General features: G+C 40.1%; 1 protein-coding gene across 3 annotated transcripts in view; it reads left to right on the plus strand.

The window, feature by feature from the left end:
* The window catches only part of LOC108897122 (protein FAM124A), a 29,877-nt gene that overhangs the window by 3,150 nt on the left and 10,811 nt on the right, over positions 1–15,916 (plus strand). For 2 of the 3 annotated variants that reach the window (XM_018696565.2, XM_018696564.2), the window contains exon 2: positions 5,257–5,288. Coding sequence is in view for 1 of the 3 variants with exons in the window: in XM_018696564.2 (XP_018552080.1) it covers positions 5,257–5,288 (32 nt within the window). In the remaining 2 variants the exon portion in view is untranslated. Of the gene's footprint in view, positions 1–3,280; positions 5,289–15,916 lie in introns of all 3 variants that reach the window. The other variant, XM_051069829.1, reaches the window with a different exon arrangement.

The following is a 15,916-nucleotide window of genomic DNA, read 5'->3' on the forward strand; positions in this document are numbered from 1 at the left end:
ACAGGTATAAAGTCCACCTTAATCCTAACCCTTACTAGTGACTTAAAAGTCATTGCAAATAAATATCTTAAAACAACAAAGGTTGCTCCTATAACACTGAAACGTGACCAAGTTTTGGTTAATCAGTTAAATCGGTTATTGGCTCCGTATCATTATAAATTGTTTATCTTGGACTGCTATTTGGACAAACATGAAGAGGAATTTGTGAAGTATGGTTAGACATATTGCAATATTTAACTGTTGTCAGTATTGGCGTTTCCTAAATGCCTTTATGGAGACAATATAGCCTAATTTGTGGCTAGTTAAAACTAAGGATATAGCACTACATCCATCTACGTTGACATGTCAAACTCAAGGCCCATGGGCCAAATCTGACTTGCCACTTCATTTTATGTGGCGAGAGCTTTCAAAGACCATGATTATCATAAAATACAATCCTATGCCCCTTTACAGAAGTACAGTGTATACATCTCGATTCTGTTACCTGTGCAATGAAAGCATTTAGCCATGGCAGTGTCTCAATATCAGCCATTTCCTTTTTAGTCAGTGATGGGATTGGGCTAAAAAGGAAATAGCCCCATGTCAAGAAACTTTTTTGTACATCTTGGCATATTACATATGCAATCAGAATTTCGTCCACCTAGGACAAACTAATAGCTAGCTATATAGCGATTTTGCAGTGCCCGTGCATGAGACCCTTAAAATACGTAAATCTTCACCAGGCCTGACGCAGGTGCAAAGTTTTGTGACTTTTTTAGCATGTTAAGGTCCTCAAAAAAGCGATTTATTTGCTACGAGAATAGTAAAAATAATCAGAGCAATTCCAATAGGGCCTTCGCATGCTTTCATGCTTGGGCCCTAATTATCCTGGGAGAAGTTGGTGGGCCTTATTACCGATGGCGTGCCTGCCATGTGTGGTGAGAGAACTGGCTTGGTTGTACTGGTGAAGAGAAATGCATAAAAGCAACAGCCACACCCCTGATAACTTACTTCAAAGCTAGTTTAATTAATAATTATTAAATCAAATAATAATGATCGCAGAGCAGTTATGTCAGTGATATGAGAGAGTAGATACATTATATAGTCTACAGTTACAACTGGCCTTTGAGCCACAATGCTGATGTGGCCAGGATGAATTGATTTGACACCCCTGATCATCGATACATCGATTCAATGATCAACTATCCCATAGCATCAATTCAAAATGAAAACACTGATCAGACATCAGAATCTATTGTAACATCCCTCGCCAAGCTGGTTTCATCACAACTTTTACTAAGCACAATAACAGAGGCTACTGTGAGCCATAGTCAAAGCTGACAAAAATAACAAAAGCCCCAAACTTTTTCTCTGTGCTAGCCAATACTTACATTGACTCACTTTCAGCTCCTTTTTCTGTGGAATGAACCAAAGCCGGTCTCCATACCTGGTTCCCAGCCAATTACAGGTAGCTGACACGACAGACAGGCTATGTTGGCAACATGTTCACTAACCCTGGAATAACAGTATTTCAACTTTAAACAGTCTGACTAGCGTTTCTTAACCCAACACTAACATAACATATAACATCACAGTCCATCATAATATAATCATTTGTAAGATGCTCCTTTATTTTGAAATTCCCCTGGCACATCTTCCTCAGCCTGAGCGTGCACACCTCCAAACCAAATGCAAGTAATGATTTGATGAGGAAAAATGTAGCCTATAACCAAAGGTGTAGTGTGTAGCTATAAGACTGTAGACCTTGGTTATCATTGCTAAGTTCTAAAAAATAGTTAGTTTGAGACTCTAAATAGGAGTAAGATTTACACAATATTCTGCTCTAATGTATACAAAAGGAATTTCACGTTCTTTGAAAAAGCTCAATATATCAGAATGTAGCACTTTATAGTGAACAGGACATTTGTTTTTATTAAAAGAGAAGATTTTCATTTAAATGTCTGGTTGAGTTCAGGAATAAAAATGTCAAATGATATTTTAGTTGCTTTTTGTGATTTGATATGAATGGAAATGATTATGTTAAATCAGCATATGAAATTGTCTCATTATCCATTCAATCAATATAATATTGTATCGTGATGAAATTTGTAACTTACATTTTTCACATAACCCAATCAATTACGTGTAGGCATATGGGTCTATGTTAATTATGAAATACAATTTATTTATCAGTCTATCCCTCGCCCCCCTCCCCCTTGTCTCTTCGGACACACAACACAACCTGTATGACTCTCAGCAGCAAGTTGACGTGACAATGAGGGCACCCGAGTGCCCACTCCACTAACTTGACATGGAAATGAGTGGTAGTCTAGAAAACTGGCAAGTTTTGTTTTGAGTTTAGTTTTATTTTGTTTTGTTTGTTTGTTTTTTGAGGTGCGCCTTGTGCACCCTCACATAGATTGCGCCCTGGGCGGTCGCCCACATTGCCCATAGCAAAAACCAGCCCTGGATTCAGTCACACTGCTCTCATCAACCTTGTTTCCAGCAGCAGCAGGAAACACACTCTAATTAACCCACTCAACAATGCCTGATATTTTTCTCAGGACTTGGTAGAGACCAAAACAGAGCTAAAAAGACTGAATATACAGTATAAAGGCTTATGTGCCCTGTATCTCCTGGATCTGTACACAGGCAATTGTTTGTGTTACACGTTCACCTTAACAAATGAAGGTGTCTGTTAGTGTTGAGTTCATAGATTCCTGTCCCCATTTGTCCAAAAAATGGAGTAAAGCAGCATTAAGTTTTCTTGACAATAAACCTCTTATAGTCTTGTGAGTAATGACTGTCCTGGTGGAGGTAGCATGACAGTGAATAATCTTATGGAGAGTGGAGGAGGAGGAGTGGAAGAATACAAAGACTGTGATTTCAACATGGGAAACTTGGTTCATGCACCATCTCCTACCATTGATCAACAGCGGTTTCTTTAAACTATGACAGTGATCTTTCCCGTATATAACCAGAGCTAATGTAGAGGTAGAGGCAAGCCATAAAATGCTCATATGAGTTATTTTTTGGAACAGTCACGTGTAGCTTTATTTTTAGTTTCTTTCTGTCTGTCTTCATCTGTGCTCTTCATCCTCCTGTTTTCTTCACCCATCCCACCTCTCCCTTCCTGCATCCTTACTGTTAGCAAATAAGAGACAGCCTGAATCTGTTCAGCTCTTCAGATGCCAAACAAGCACTTTAGTCTTACTTCAGGTCATTCTGCAGCCAAACCTTGTGTGCATGAGTGGTCTGCTGGATGTCCTTACTTCACTTTGCCTTTATTGTTTTTGGGCAGAGATGAAGCAAGGCAGCGTGACCAGACTGGGAAGGCCAAGTGAGATACTAACCGGCACTGCTAGGAGAGCCGTGACAAACACAGACACCCAAGGGAGCCATCAAAACAGACCTGCAACTGCACACACTACTACCTCCAATCCTACTCCAAAGAGTCATCTTCTTTTAAAGATCTCTTTCCACATTTTGTCATTTTTCTTGCATGAAGGGACAAGCTAATGTGTCATTTTACTGGAACCTTCCAGTTGTTTAGAATTGGCTCTGTGTATTTGTCTTTTGATTTGCTACCTATGCCAACATTTTCCCCACTGTAGCCCTTTAAAAAAAAAAACCTTTCTCTGCTCACCTTTGCTTCTTCCCACATTCCCATCTATTCCTTTCTCTACACTGCTAATGCCCTTAAGTTAGATTGATAACCTCCCGCTGCAGGAAACAGACTCATCTCTCTGTTTCCTGCTGTCCTGCAGATCCAGAGGCCTTATTAGTTTAAAGACAGAGTCACAAGGAGGGTGTGTGTGCAGAGTAGCAGTCTTCTCTGGTTGTCAGCTGATTCCTGTTTGTATTCTCAGGTTGTGTAGTGTATATGTGAGTTGAGGTCTCACAGACAGCTCAGGGAATTATAACATGTATGATGGAGGCTAGCTCCTCAATCGGTCTCATTGAATGTGCGCATCATACCTCTTGTATGTTTCAGGCACAAATATTTGTGTAAATTGTCTGACTTTTCTTTAATCTATTGAGAACAGATTAGCAGAAAATTAATTCTGCTTCTCTCCCTGGTCAAAGATTGAAGTTTTAGATTAGACCTGTCTAAATGAGAATTGATGTATGCATATGTGTATGCATGGCTAGTGGTTTGAGAAGTAAGAGCCTTTACTTAAAGGAATAGTTACCAGTTAGATAAAAAGAATAATATTTCTGTCATGTCTGTAAGTTAAATATGCTGAATCCAGGATATGATTAGCCTTATTTTACATAAAGATTAAAAGCAAGGCAGAGATGCGGACTGGCCACTGTGGCCCTCTGTGTCTTGTTTGTTATATTGGATTTATTTAGCTATAACCTCCAGAGATGGTGGCTTCGGAGCCATATTTCCAGCACTTTGTCAGCTCCTCTGTAGTTCTTATCACGAAGTAGGATAGTAGGATAGTGAACAGTTTTTCCAACTCAGTTGCCTGTAATCGGGTTGCAGTTGTATGACTTAAATTCAGTATTGCCAAATGTGATTGATGCCAATCTTCTCATCATTTACAAGTAAATGTTTTGCATTCCCATGTTTATTTTTGTATATTTTCTGATAATGCCTATGGACTCGTGTCTACAAAGGAAAAGTGCTGAGTATTACAGAATGACCCTCATCAGCGTTCATATCTTTGCATTGTTGGATCATTATTACTGATGTTTGAATGTTTTAGCAGCAGTGTAATGTCACAGCTGGTTAAGATAGGGCCAATTCTAAGATACTACTGGGGAGTTTATTGTGTAAGGATGCGCCATATTTTATAAGAGGTATGGAAAAACTTAATCTGCAAATGGATCAATAATCATAGCTGTCAAATAACTGTTAAAAGATATAAACAGACAGATCTCTCTCTGAAATGTAGTGGGATGTAGTAAAAGTACAAAACAGAAAAAACTGAAAAGTATAATACAAGCACCTGAAAATTGTACTTGAACACAGAATAACTGTAGTAGCAGCAGCAGCATTACAAACAGCGCTTGAATGAATGTCCCTGTGTTTTATCCCTTCGTATTGCTGACCTTTCCAGTTGGACCTCTCCTAATGTTTACGATGTCAGCACTTTATTTTAAATAGGAATGTGTCATTCTGTAAGTCATGTTGATTGCACTTCATGCTGTAATATAAACTCCTGTGTCCTCTCTGTTTCTTGTCCTCTCTGTCTCTCTCCTTCTCTCTCTGTGTCCACATTGCCTCTTTTTTCTCTCTCTCTCTCTCTTTTCTGTTGTCTACTGCAGGTCTGATTACAGTCCCCTGTCATCAACGAGCAGTAAGTAAACCCGTGGCAACACACACACACACACACAGACACAGCTCAGGTCCAGGACTTTATCTCCTTAATACATACTGACAAAATAAATCCACTAACAGGAGAGGCTTGTGTTTGTGTGTGTGTATGTGTGTGTGTGTGTGTGTGTGTGTGTGTGTGTGTTTAGTGGTCCTTAAGGCTTACAACAGATTTTAGGGAGTATTCTTTGTTTGGCAATAAGAAGCTACTTGACTGATTTTTTTGTTCCTTCTTCCGCTTGCACTTACATTTACCACAATAGTACAGTGCGGGATTAGAGATTACATTTCACAATTAATTGTATTTTTCTGACAGCCAATCATAAGAAAAAAATGACAATTTATAATCCATCAATCAATCAAGTATGTTTCAAGCAAAAATGCAAAAAAGGCATTGTTTTTGGCCTCTCAATGCATTTTCTGCTTTTTCGCTGTTATACATCATCGTAAACTGGATATCTGGATAGAAAAGAAAGGCGAACAGTGGAATTATTACCCAAACTGTTAATTGTAAACATTAATCAGATGTTTATAGAGCAGCTTCCTACTTACTGACCCCACATAGTTGTTTGCATGCGCACTATTTTCCTGTGCAATGAAAAATTATTACTGACATTTAGGAAGCTCTCACTTGCTGTTTTCCCTCCAAATAATTAAAATAATGTGGATGAACTTCTGTAAAACCAATTTGATCATCTGACTGCCCCTGTTTCTTACTCGTTGTATCTAATAAGTTAGATGATAAATTAAACAAATATAATCAATCAAATGGAACTGATGGTCACAACAACAAAAATAAAACAGTGTAGAATTATCCCTTAAGAGATGGGTAATAATCAAAATTAAAAAATATGGACAAAATTATCTGTGGTGGCCGTGACTTTTAGCCTAGTTGTAATAGTTGTTGTGACACTTTTGTGATGCTGATATGGATATCATTATGATACTGATGTCATAGGCTACTGTGAACAATGATTTTTATTGTTCAAATGTGTTTGAAGTTTATCTAATATTTACTATTTACCACTAAGCAATTGGAAATCAGCTTCCTAAACACATTAAGTTGGAGAATTACAGATCAGCTATGGCATATTGCTGTGACTGTCTAAGTGTTTGTTTAGTTTTGTGTGAATGTGTGTGATTTTGAAGATCTGTGTTTACAGCAGTTGTGACCTCCCCCCAGACTGGTTGCCAGGTCTCTAGCCCTTTCACAATGGGAGGATTATATCCAATATTAGCCCATTAATCTGCAGCATTATCCCACCCGCACCACACCCAGAAGTCAGGAAGTATGGGACAACATACACACACATTGAGATATTCAGCAATGTCTGGTTTAGTCTTCCCCCTCATGTTTCCTGTGTCATTGGTGTATCAGATGAGCTTCTGCCCACTATTGTCTCTGTCACTGCTGGAGGTCAGGGTTGGAACAAAATGTGCGCTGACACAGAAAACACAGAACTACTATACTTGGGGAGTTCATGTGATTTAGGACTTTACCCAAATCCTGACTGTGTCTCAATGCTGAGTAGCTGCAAAAGCTGCCTGAATCTGTAACTGTAATGCCTTCAGAATTTAACATTAATGACTTTCTGCTGCAGCATCTGTAATTTTTTTCCCTAAAAAAATATGAGACTCTAAATTACTGAGATGCTGAGTGAATTACTGTATCTCAAGTCTTTAATACCTGTCAGGGAACATGTCTTGCATAAGTGACCTTGACAAAATAAACAAACTAGAAAATATCCTACTGAAATTTTGAATGTGCCTGCTGCTTGGTGTGTATCCAGGATACAAAAAGTTAAATAGATAAATAGCAGAAAAGTCATAGATTCACATACTGGTAGAGCCTGGGATCAACCTGCCAATCCTCTGATTGGAAGGCAGCCGCGCTACCTGCTGAGCTAAACGTTGTGCTGCTGACATTACTGAAAATGAGCTTAAATATACATCTCTCCAGGATATGTATGCAAAAAGATTTTTTTTTCTGTTGTCCTTTCAACAAAATGTCTTCACCATGAGCTCCACAAAGCATCAATGAAGACACTGATGTATTATACACCAATCAGCCATAACATTAAAACCACTGACAGCCGAAGTAAATAACATTCATCATCTTGTTACAATACAAAGTTCTGCAGAGGAACCATGGGTCCTTCATTAATCTGGATGATACTTTGACAGGTACCACCCACTTAAACATTGTTGCAGACCAAGCACACAGCCCCAATGGCAACAGCAATCCCAATACAGGGGCCTCCCCCAGCAGGATAATGCTCCCACCACACCACAACTGCTCAGAAATGTCTCCAGGAACACAACAAAGACCCCAAGATGTTGACCTGGCCTCCAGACACCTCAGATCCCAGTGTGACCCAGCATCTGTGGGATGATCCAGAACAAGTCAGGTCCATGGAGGCCCCATCCCGCAACCCACAGGACCCAAAGGATCTGCTGCCAATGTCCCAGTGCTAGATACTACAGGAGATCTTCAGAGATCCCATGTCCAAACCCAAACAGGTCAGAGCTGTTTTGCCAGTATGAGGGGGACCTATGCAATATTAGGCAGGTCCCACAGGTAGTGAATCATATTGAGATCTGGGGAGTTTGGAGCCCAGGTCAACAGCTCTGGCTTTTTGTTGTGTTCCTTGAGACATTTCTGAGCAGTTTTTATGGTGTGGTGGGAACAATATCCTGCTGGGGGAGGCCCCTGACACTGGGGAGTGTTTTTGCCATTAGACAGGTGTGTGCTTGGTTTGTGACAATATTTAGGTGGGTGGAACGTGACAAAGTGAATGAATGTCAGGACCAAAGGTTCCTCAGCAGAACATTGTGTTATAACGAGATGATCAATGTTATTCATTTCATCCACTGGTGGTCATAATGTTATGGCTGGTCGGTCTATGTTGCATCACATATGCGTTCTGCCTCTCACTTTATTTCTGCATTTCTTTGTGTGTAACAAAGAAAGGGGTGTATATTACTCCTTAAATGGTTAAAGGGATATCTGAGCTTTCACTACCTCTTTGCCCCTCGTCAGCGCATACTTGTATTCACACTCAGACACTGGGGGTGATGATGCACTAGTCTGTGTCAGAAGGACAGTGCTGAGTATCCTTTTAAATGCCAAACCACTTACAGTGATGCCACCCAAGGTGCTTTCGGCACAGTCAATTTAAATAGCACCTGATGGATCAAGGACCACCCACAACACCTCAACACGCACACACAAACACTCTGAGTGCTTTCTGCCTAGTTGAATATGGCATATAAATCCAGGCTCTGCGATAAGGCAGCTTAGATTAAGTGTTACCAAATGTGTGTCCTCCAAAATGAGGTTCGGACCACGAGGCGATAAGATCCCAGCTGAATATGCTGCAGTCAGCTGTTTGTTAATGCTTTAATTGAAGAAGCCTTGTTGTGTGCCTTTTATGATAATAAGTTAATGAGTGTGTGCTCACTGAGTGCATATTCAGAGCAGTCTGTGAATAGTTGCACAGTGAAACATGTCTTATTGTTTTGGCTCTGCACCACAGCCCACTGGGTTTGAAATGAAACAATGTCTAAGAGGCAGACATTTGAAATATTCACAGGTCCTCTTGGTTCCATGTAATGAAGACTCAACCTGGGACTGACCAGGGCCGTAGTTGGGCTAGGTTCAATCTATATTCAGTCTAATGAGGTATAAGTAGGGTTCCATTGTATTACAGCTGGAGAGAGAACTCTGGTAAAAAAAAAAAAAAAAAATCAAGTCTAGTATGCTGCAGTGAGGAGAAAACACTACAACAAATATATCAGTATTCAGATATTTACTCTCTGTGTACTGTATGTCTGTATTCGCATGAGGTAGATTTAGATAGGGTCACAGCATTATCACCACTTCATCACTTCATCAGTCTATTAATCCAAGCTTCCTAGTCCCAGGTCTGTCTGGATGGTGAAGGTTACAAGGCATGAACTTGGACTAGCTCTGTTGACTGGCTCCTTCCTAAGCCTCCCCTTTTAATCTTCTTCCAACAACAGTCTGTCGTAACTCATTTAATCTAATTCTTGAGTACTAACTGCAGTTTTAAGCTAAGGATAGTGGCTCCACATTGTGGTCTGATTGCTTTCATCATCTGAGAAACTTGGAAACTTGGTGGTGCTCACATACAGAGGCCTTTGCAGAGTACATTTTGCTCTTGGAAGGGAAGTCAGCAATTCTCTTTACTTTCAGGTCCTGCTTATGCTGCACTTAATATCGTAATATGTAATATCAAGTAAAACATACCAAGCCATGTCCTTTTGTGTCTTCAAGAAGATAGAGTAAAAAAGCTTGTTCATTTTCATTGTGTCAGTATACGCAGTGTAATTTACCAGATTTTATATATGTGCAACAATGCAGACTTGCAGTTTTGTTTATGTGTATTTGACTATCAAGTGAGATGCAGCAGGCAAGCAGAGACCCTGGCAGAAGCTTTCAATTTTAGCTCTCATCTGACAAGAAAGCAATATAACAGTCATCACAGAAATGTCTTAGTCTCTATCATATGAGAAATGCTTGCGGGATAAGGCTGACAGTCTGAATTAGTAAAAGTAAAAGTTTTTTGTGTTTGGTGCTTTGAAATGATTAAGTAGTTAAGGTTTTAGTGAACTTACAGAACTTTATATTGTAGTCAGAACATTACAATTTAATTTCTTTGGCACCAGTCAAACTGACTTATGAGTAAAGGACTTTCTTTTTTTCTTTTTCTTTCTTTTTAGGACAAAATTTTATCTTCCAGTTGTTTTGACTTACACTGAGGGCCAAGCTAGCTAAAACTGTGACTGCTGTGCTTGTGCACACACACATACACACATGCACACAAAGGCCTTAGTTCTTGCTGCTAATCACTCTCATATGTGCAGGGGCCACTGGAAGGCATGTTGTTTTATCTCACGTCATCGTCTAAGCATATGGCTGAAAGCATGTGTTGCCAGTTAACACTTAAACACAGAGTGAAGGTAAAACTCTTTGAGAATTAGAAAACACAAGCCTGTTTATAAAGGAGCTAATTGATTTTCTGCGTGTTGAGGATGGTTGTGCGCATACATGAGTGTGTACAGCATGCAGTCAGTCAAGTCAGAACATCAGCCTCAGCTTGAAGACTCGAGTGGATTAAGAGCTTAGAGACACACTCCTCCAGAGCTTTACACACAAACCCCCTTCATTCCCTTCACAGGACTGGGGTGACTTAATCTCTAATTTATTCTTCTCGGCCAGCTTCCCATTAAATCTCATTACTAAAGGAAAGCCTCAGATTGAATATACAACGTACTGACTGTACTTTTTGTATCCCAAAAATACAACTTAGTAGCTTATGTATCTGAATTTAGATTTTTTTTTTTTTAACTTATCCTAACAACAGATAAGTTACAGTAAATCACTCTGCTTCTGCTATTCAATACTACATGACATCTGTTAACATGTTGATTTCTTCACCCTTTCACCCATGTATGTATTTATTAAGTACTTTAACCTTCATTCACTGAAGTAAGTTAACCACCCAAAAAATTTTCCCAAAAGGTTCTTGCAAAGATTTAAAAATAAAGGTGAATTATCATGGCAGGTGTTTTAAAAACTGAATATTATAACCTCAATGAAGGTCAGAGTTCTTGCAGGACTGTTGTATTAGACTGCATTAGTGTTAGTTAGGTGCTCCTAATAAAGTGACAACTGAGTGTATATATCAAGAAGAGTCCAGTTAATAGAATCAGTATCATGGTATGCATGATTTTAAAAGACTAAATAAAAACAAATCAAAGAAATAAAGTGAAATACAATACATTTTGACATATGTATTGTATTGTTATTGTTTTATGCATGTATTTACTGTGATATGAAACATACAGTTCAGAAGAGGCTGGAGGTTGCATCCATAAACAACACCAAAACTGCTAAAGACTTCAAACCAAAAATAAATTTGATTATATTATATTGATTATATAACACTTGTGTTAGGCCTTTTATTTCCCCTACCTCCTCTGAAAGAAATGCTCATGCACTATTAGCTTTTGTTTTTTACATGTTAAGCTATATTTGCAAACGTAATAGGTACCCAGGACATGCTGACCAATAAGAATGATGATCCTCCTTCTTTACAGTTGTTCCCAGAGTGACAGGGAGTGATAAGGAAAAATGCAGCAGAAACACAGCAGTCAGTTCATGGTGCAGTAATTACAAAACAAATAGCCCATAAAGTATATTAATTATTACTCATCTTTTTGACTTGGCAAGACATGTTCCCATGGATGCTAACATGTATTTTGGTCAGCCAGTGTTGTGCATTACCAGTTGATGTAGGATGTTGGGACATCATCTTATTGCCCACCAACTGTGATATTTTGTGCTGCGGCTGTGTACTAGTCAGCTAATACACAAAATATTTTATGTAGTTTATTTATTTTGTCTGTCTAGGATTTTAAATATCTAATTGGATCTCAGTCATCCACGTGTATCAAACAGTAGCTTGGGTTTGGATGTCAAGTGCTGAAGATCTACGTACTGATTCTAATGCGATCAGGCAAAAATAAACAGGTGTGTGGCCCTCAGTGTGTTTGGAAGTCTGTTTGTGGTCTTGATCCAGATCCAAACTTAGATTCTTATTTGATACATGTGTCATTTTAGTTCAGAGACATGAGATGAGAAGTGGTGCTGGGGAGAGATGGGAAAAGAAAAGTGATAGAGCTGAAATGACTGCAGTTACGTCTGTGCTATCATAGAGACAAAACAGGTAAACACATGGAAAAAAAATACACAAATAAAAAGAGTGGAATGTAAATGAAAATGTAAGAGCAAGAAACCTAGTGCAAGAGTAATTGATTATATCTCCCTAATTTGCTGCTCTGTTTGCTTTATTATTAATCATCATCTCTAATGAGGCAGAAACTGGACAGTTTAAACAAAGGTCTATGTTCCTTTTTGGCTCATTTGTGGTTCTGACTCCTGAAAGACTGTGAGAGTTGTGAGTATTTAAAGTTAGTATCAAGAAATCAAGCTGTCTGTGTGACAGTACAATGTGCTGTACTGTAAATACCCTTAAGATACCTATCATCCCTTTGGTGTCTTGATGCCAGCTACAGGTCTGGGAGACAGACATTGATTCTAATGGGATCAAGAAGACGTTAATGAACATGGTGCTTTTGTGTGTGTGTGTGTGTGTGTGTGTGTGTGTGTGTGTGTGTGTGTGGCAGGTCATCTGTGCTCTGGCATACAGCTTAAACCTGCAAAAAATCTTTGTTGATACTGCTGTCTTTATGTCATCAGACAAACTGAGCCACATGAGGACACTGTGTTAGGGTTAAGATTTGATGGCACTTGATCAAATCTGAATCCAATGTTAAATCTGCTTATTGAATCTGATTCCTTTCAAATCACCTTACCAAAACTGCTTACTGTAGGTTGTAAATAAAGTCAATGACTGACACTTAACTTTTTACAGGGATATTGTCCATCATCAGTAAGGTTTCGCAAATAAGTCATTTCAACTGACTGTGGAAATAATTATAATTTCAGATTTTAGGCATGCTACTGCCTGAATTCATGTACCATCAAAGCTGTCAGCTCTCTTCCCCATTTTCTATAGCAGAATAAGATCAGCAGTTTATCTGACCAACAGAATGATTCTCATTCTGTCATCTCAATTTTCCATATTGTAGAAAAGCAAATCCTCCTCTATTGCTCCTCATGAGGTTTCTTCTTTCTTTCTTTCTTTCTTTCTTTCCTCTTATTTTCCCTGTTAAAGTGCTTTTAGGGGGAGTTTACTTACCTCAATCAAGGTTCTATTTAGTTCAAAGGTTCCACTCCCATAAGGTTGTAGTTAATAAAGCCAGAGAAGGCAATGAAATTACATAAACACTGTACACTCTCAATTGTTGATTTTCTTTAAAAAAAAAAAAAAAATAGAACAGAAATACAAAATCTGTCATCAGTTCAATCTATTAAGACATTCAAGGACATTGTGAGAACATCCTATGTTTTCATTCCTAAACCTTGTTTAAACCAAGTTGAAGAATGAAACTCAATTTACTGTAGAACAACTTTTGAGAGGTTATCCAGTTTTCAATTTACATCCAAGTTTATAAGTGTATATTTATATAGCATTATTATGCAATGAAACAGTCAGAATTGAATGCTTGGTCTTTGCACATTTTATACTTGCACTTTGCTGTCATTAAATTTAATGTGTCAATCTGTAAACTCTTTTTGTGTGTCATTCTGCACCCTGAGCTGACTGTTGTTACACCTCTAATGGCCACCTTTTAGCAATGTTGAGTTGTAACCTAATCTTAACATTTAGAAAATGTCACCTCTATGGTCAAGTAGAAACTGTCCTTTTTGGAAAGGCCAGGAGGACTCATGAGACAGAACCTGTCCCTGTTTGGCCTCTCTGTTTCATGGAGGGATTCTGGCAACAGTCAAACAGTCTGCTGTGCCAGGGACAAGAAGACTTTGTGTCCTTTCCCAAACTGCCTCAAAGCACAAATGAAATGGGTCGAATCCCCTGAGAAGTCAGATGAAGACAGATGATATGAAAAGTACTCACAAAAGAGAATGAGAGCGCATGGAGATAAGGAGAGATACTGTGTGAGTGCACACATGTAACATGCCAGAATGAAAACACTGGCTACATATTACTGTGGTTTGGGACTATGTCAGTGGTAATTTTGCAGTATCTGTGCGAGGGTGCCAAACTTTTCAAGGTCGGGGGTTTAGAATCAGAATCAGACTTTATTGCCAAGTAAGTTTGCACATACAAGGAATTTGTCTTGGTGTATTGGTGATAAAGGACAGTTATAGTAAAAGAAAAGAGCGAAGAGCAAGAACTATATTTACAAGGAACATAAATATACATAATTAAAAAGTAAAGTGTAAAGTATAAAGTGTAAAGTGTAGAGTGCAAAAATGTTAGAAGGTGGCAGTGATTGTCCGGATGTGCGTTAATGTAACGCATAGATGTACGTTTTCACTGAACCACGTAACCAGCAGGTCAATCTCCCTCCTGTAGGCAGACTCATCCCCACCAGAGATGAGCCCAACGAGGGTGGTGTCGTCAGCAAACTTCAGGAGTTTGACAGACTGGTTGCTGGAGGTGCAGCTGTTGGTATACAGGGAGAAGAGTAGAGGGGAGAGAACACAGGCTTGAGGGGAGCTGGTGCTGATGGCCCGAGAGTTGGAGATGTGTTTTCTCAGCCTCACATGCTGCCTCCTGTCCGACAGGAAGTCTGTGATCCACCTGCAGATGGCGTCAGGCAAGCTCAGCTGGGAGAGCTTGTCCTGTGGCAGTGCTGGAATCATGGTGTTAAAGGTGGAGCTGAAATCCACAAACAGGATCCTGGCGTAGGTTCCTGGGTCCAGGTGCTGCAGGATGAAGTGGAGGGCCATGTTGACTGCATCGTCTACAGACCTGTTGGCTCTGTAGGCGAACTGCAGGGGATCCAGGAGTGGGTCGGTGATGGATTTGAGGTGGGACAGCACAAGGTGCTCAAATGACTTCATTACCACAGTGATAGTGGTGGGGGAGGAGGGGGCCTCTAAGGTGTGCAGGTTTGGAGAGGCCCTGACCCCTGCTGTGCTGGGGGAGGGTGAGAGGCTGGTGTGGTGGGGCTGGGAGATGGTGTCATGGGGGATGGTGTCAGGACTGTCGCACTGTCTTTCAAAGCGGCAGTAGAACTCATTCAGGCTGTTTGCCAGGCGTGAGTCATTTGTGGAGTGGGGGACTTTGGGCTTACAGTTAATGATCTGCCTGAGCCCTCTCCAGACAGAAGCAGAGTCACCTGCTGAGAACTGGTGTTGTAGTTTCTCAGAGTACAGGCGTTTGGCTTCTTTCACTGCCTGCTTTCACTACCTATACTTTGACTCCCTCAACCTGTCTCTGTGCCCTCTCCTGAACGCCTCCTCCTTCTCCAGCCTCAGCTGTCTGAGTTTGGCTGTGAACCAGGGTTTGTCGTTGTTGTAACTCACCTTGGTGCGTGTTGGTATACAACAGTCCTCACAGAAGCTGATGTATGAGGTCACAGCCTCTGTATACTCATCCAGACTGTTGGTTGCAGTTGGTCCCAGTCTGTACAGTCCAAGCACGCCTGGAGATCCTCCACAGCCCCACTGGTCCAGTCCTTTGATGTCCTCACAACAGGTTTAGAGATTTTTAATTTCTGCCTGTATGCAGGAATCAGGTGGACCATGACGTGGCCAGAGTGACCCAGTGCAGCGCGGAGGACGGCGTGATAAGTGTTGTTTACCGTGGTGTAACAGTGATCCAGAATGTTCTCCTCTCTGGTCAGGCATTTAATTAACTGTGTGTATTTGGGGAGTTCACAGAAATAGAAAGAAATACAGAGTTAAGTGTGGATGAACAAAATGGAGAGGGATATGAGTGAGAGATCTGTGGGGAAAGGCAGGGAGGGATGGAAAGGATGAGAATAACTGAACAATGGGGTAAACAAAAGAAACAAGAAAGTTGTAAATGTTTGGGGAAAAGAAATATAGTGGCCCTGTCACTATCCGCGCATGCTGGTGGTTTAAAGGGCTTGTACGTGTGCCCATGTAGTTGTAGGCGCATGCAGGTGTGGATACATAACCCAGCAAGCTTT

The sequence above is a fragment of the Lates calcarifer genome, linkage group LG1 (assembly GCF_001640805.2).
Source record: "Lates calcarifer isolate ASB-BC8 linkage group LG1, TLL_Latcal_v3, whole genome shotgun sequence".
Taxonomy (NCBI): domain Eukaryota; kingdom Metazoa; phylum Chordata; class Actinopteri; family Centropomidae; genus Lates; species Lates calcarifer.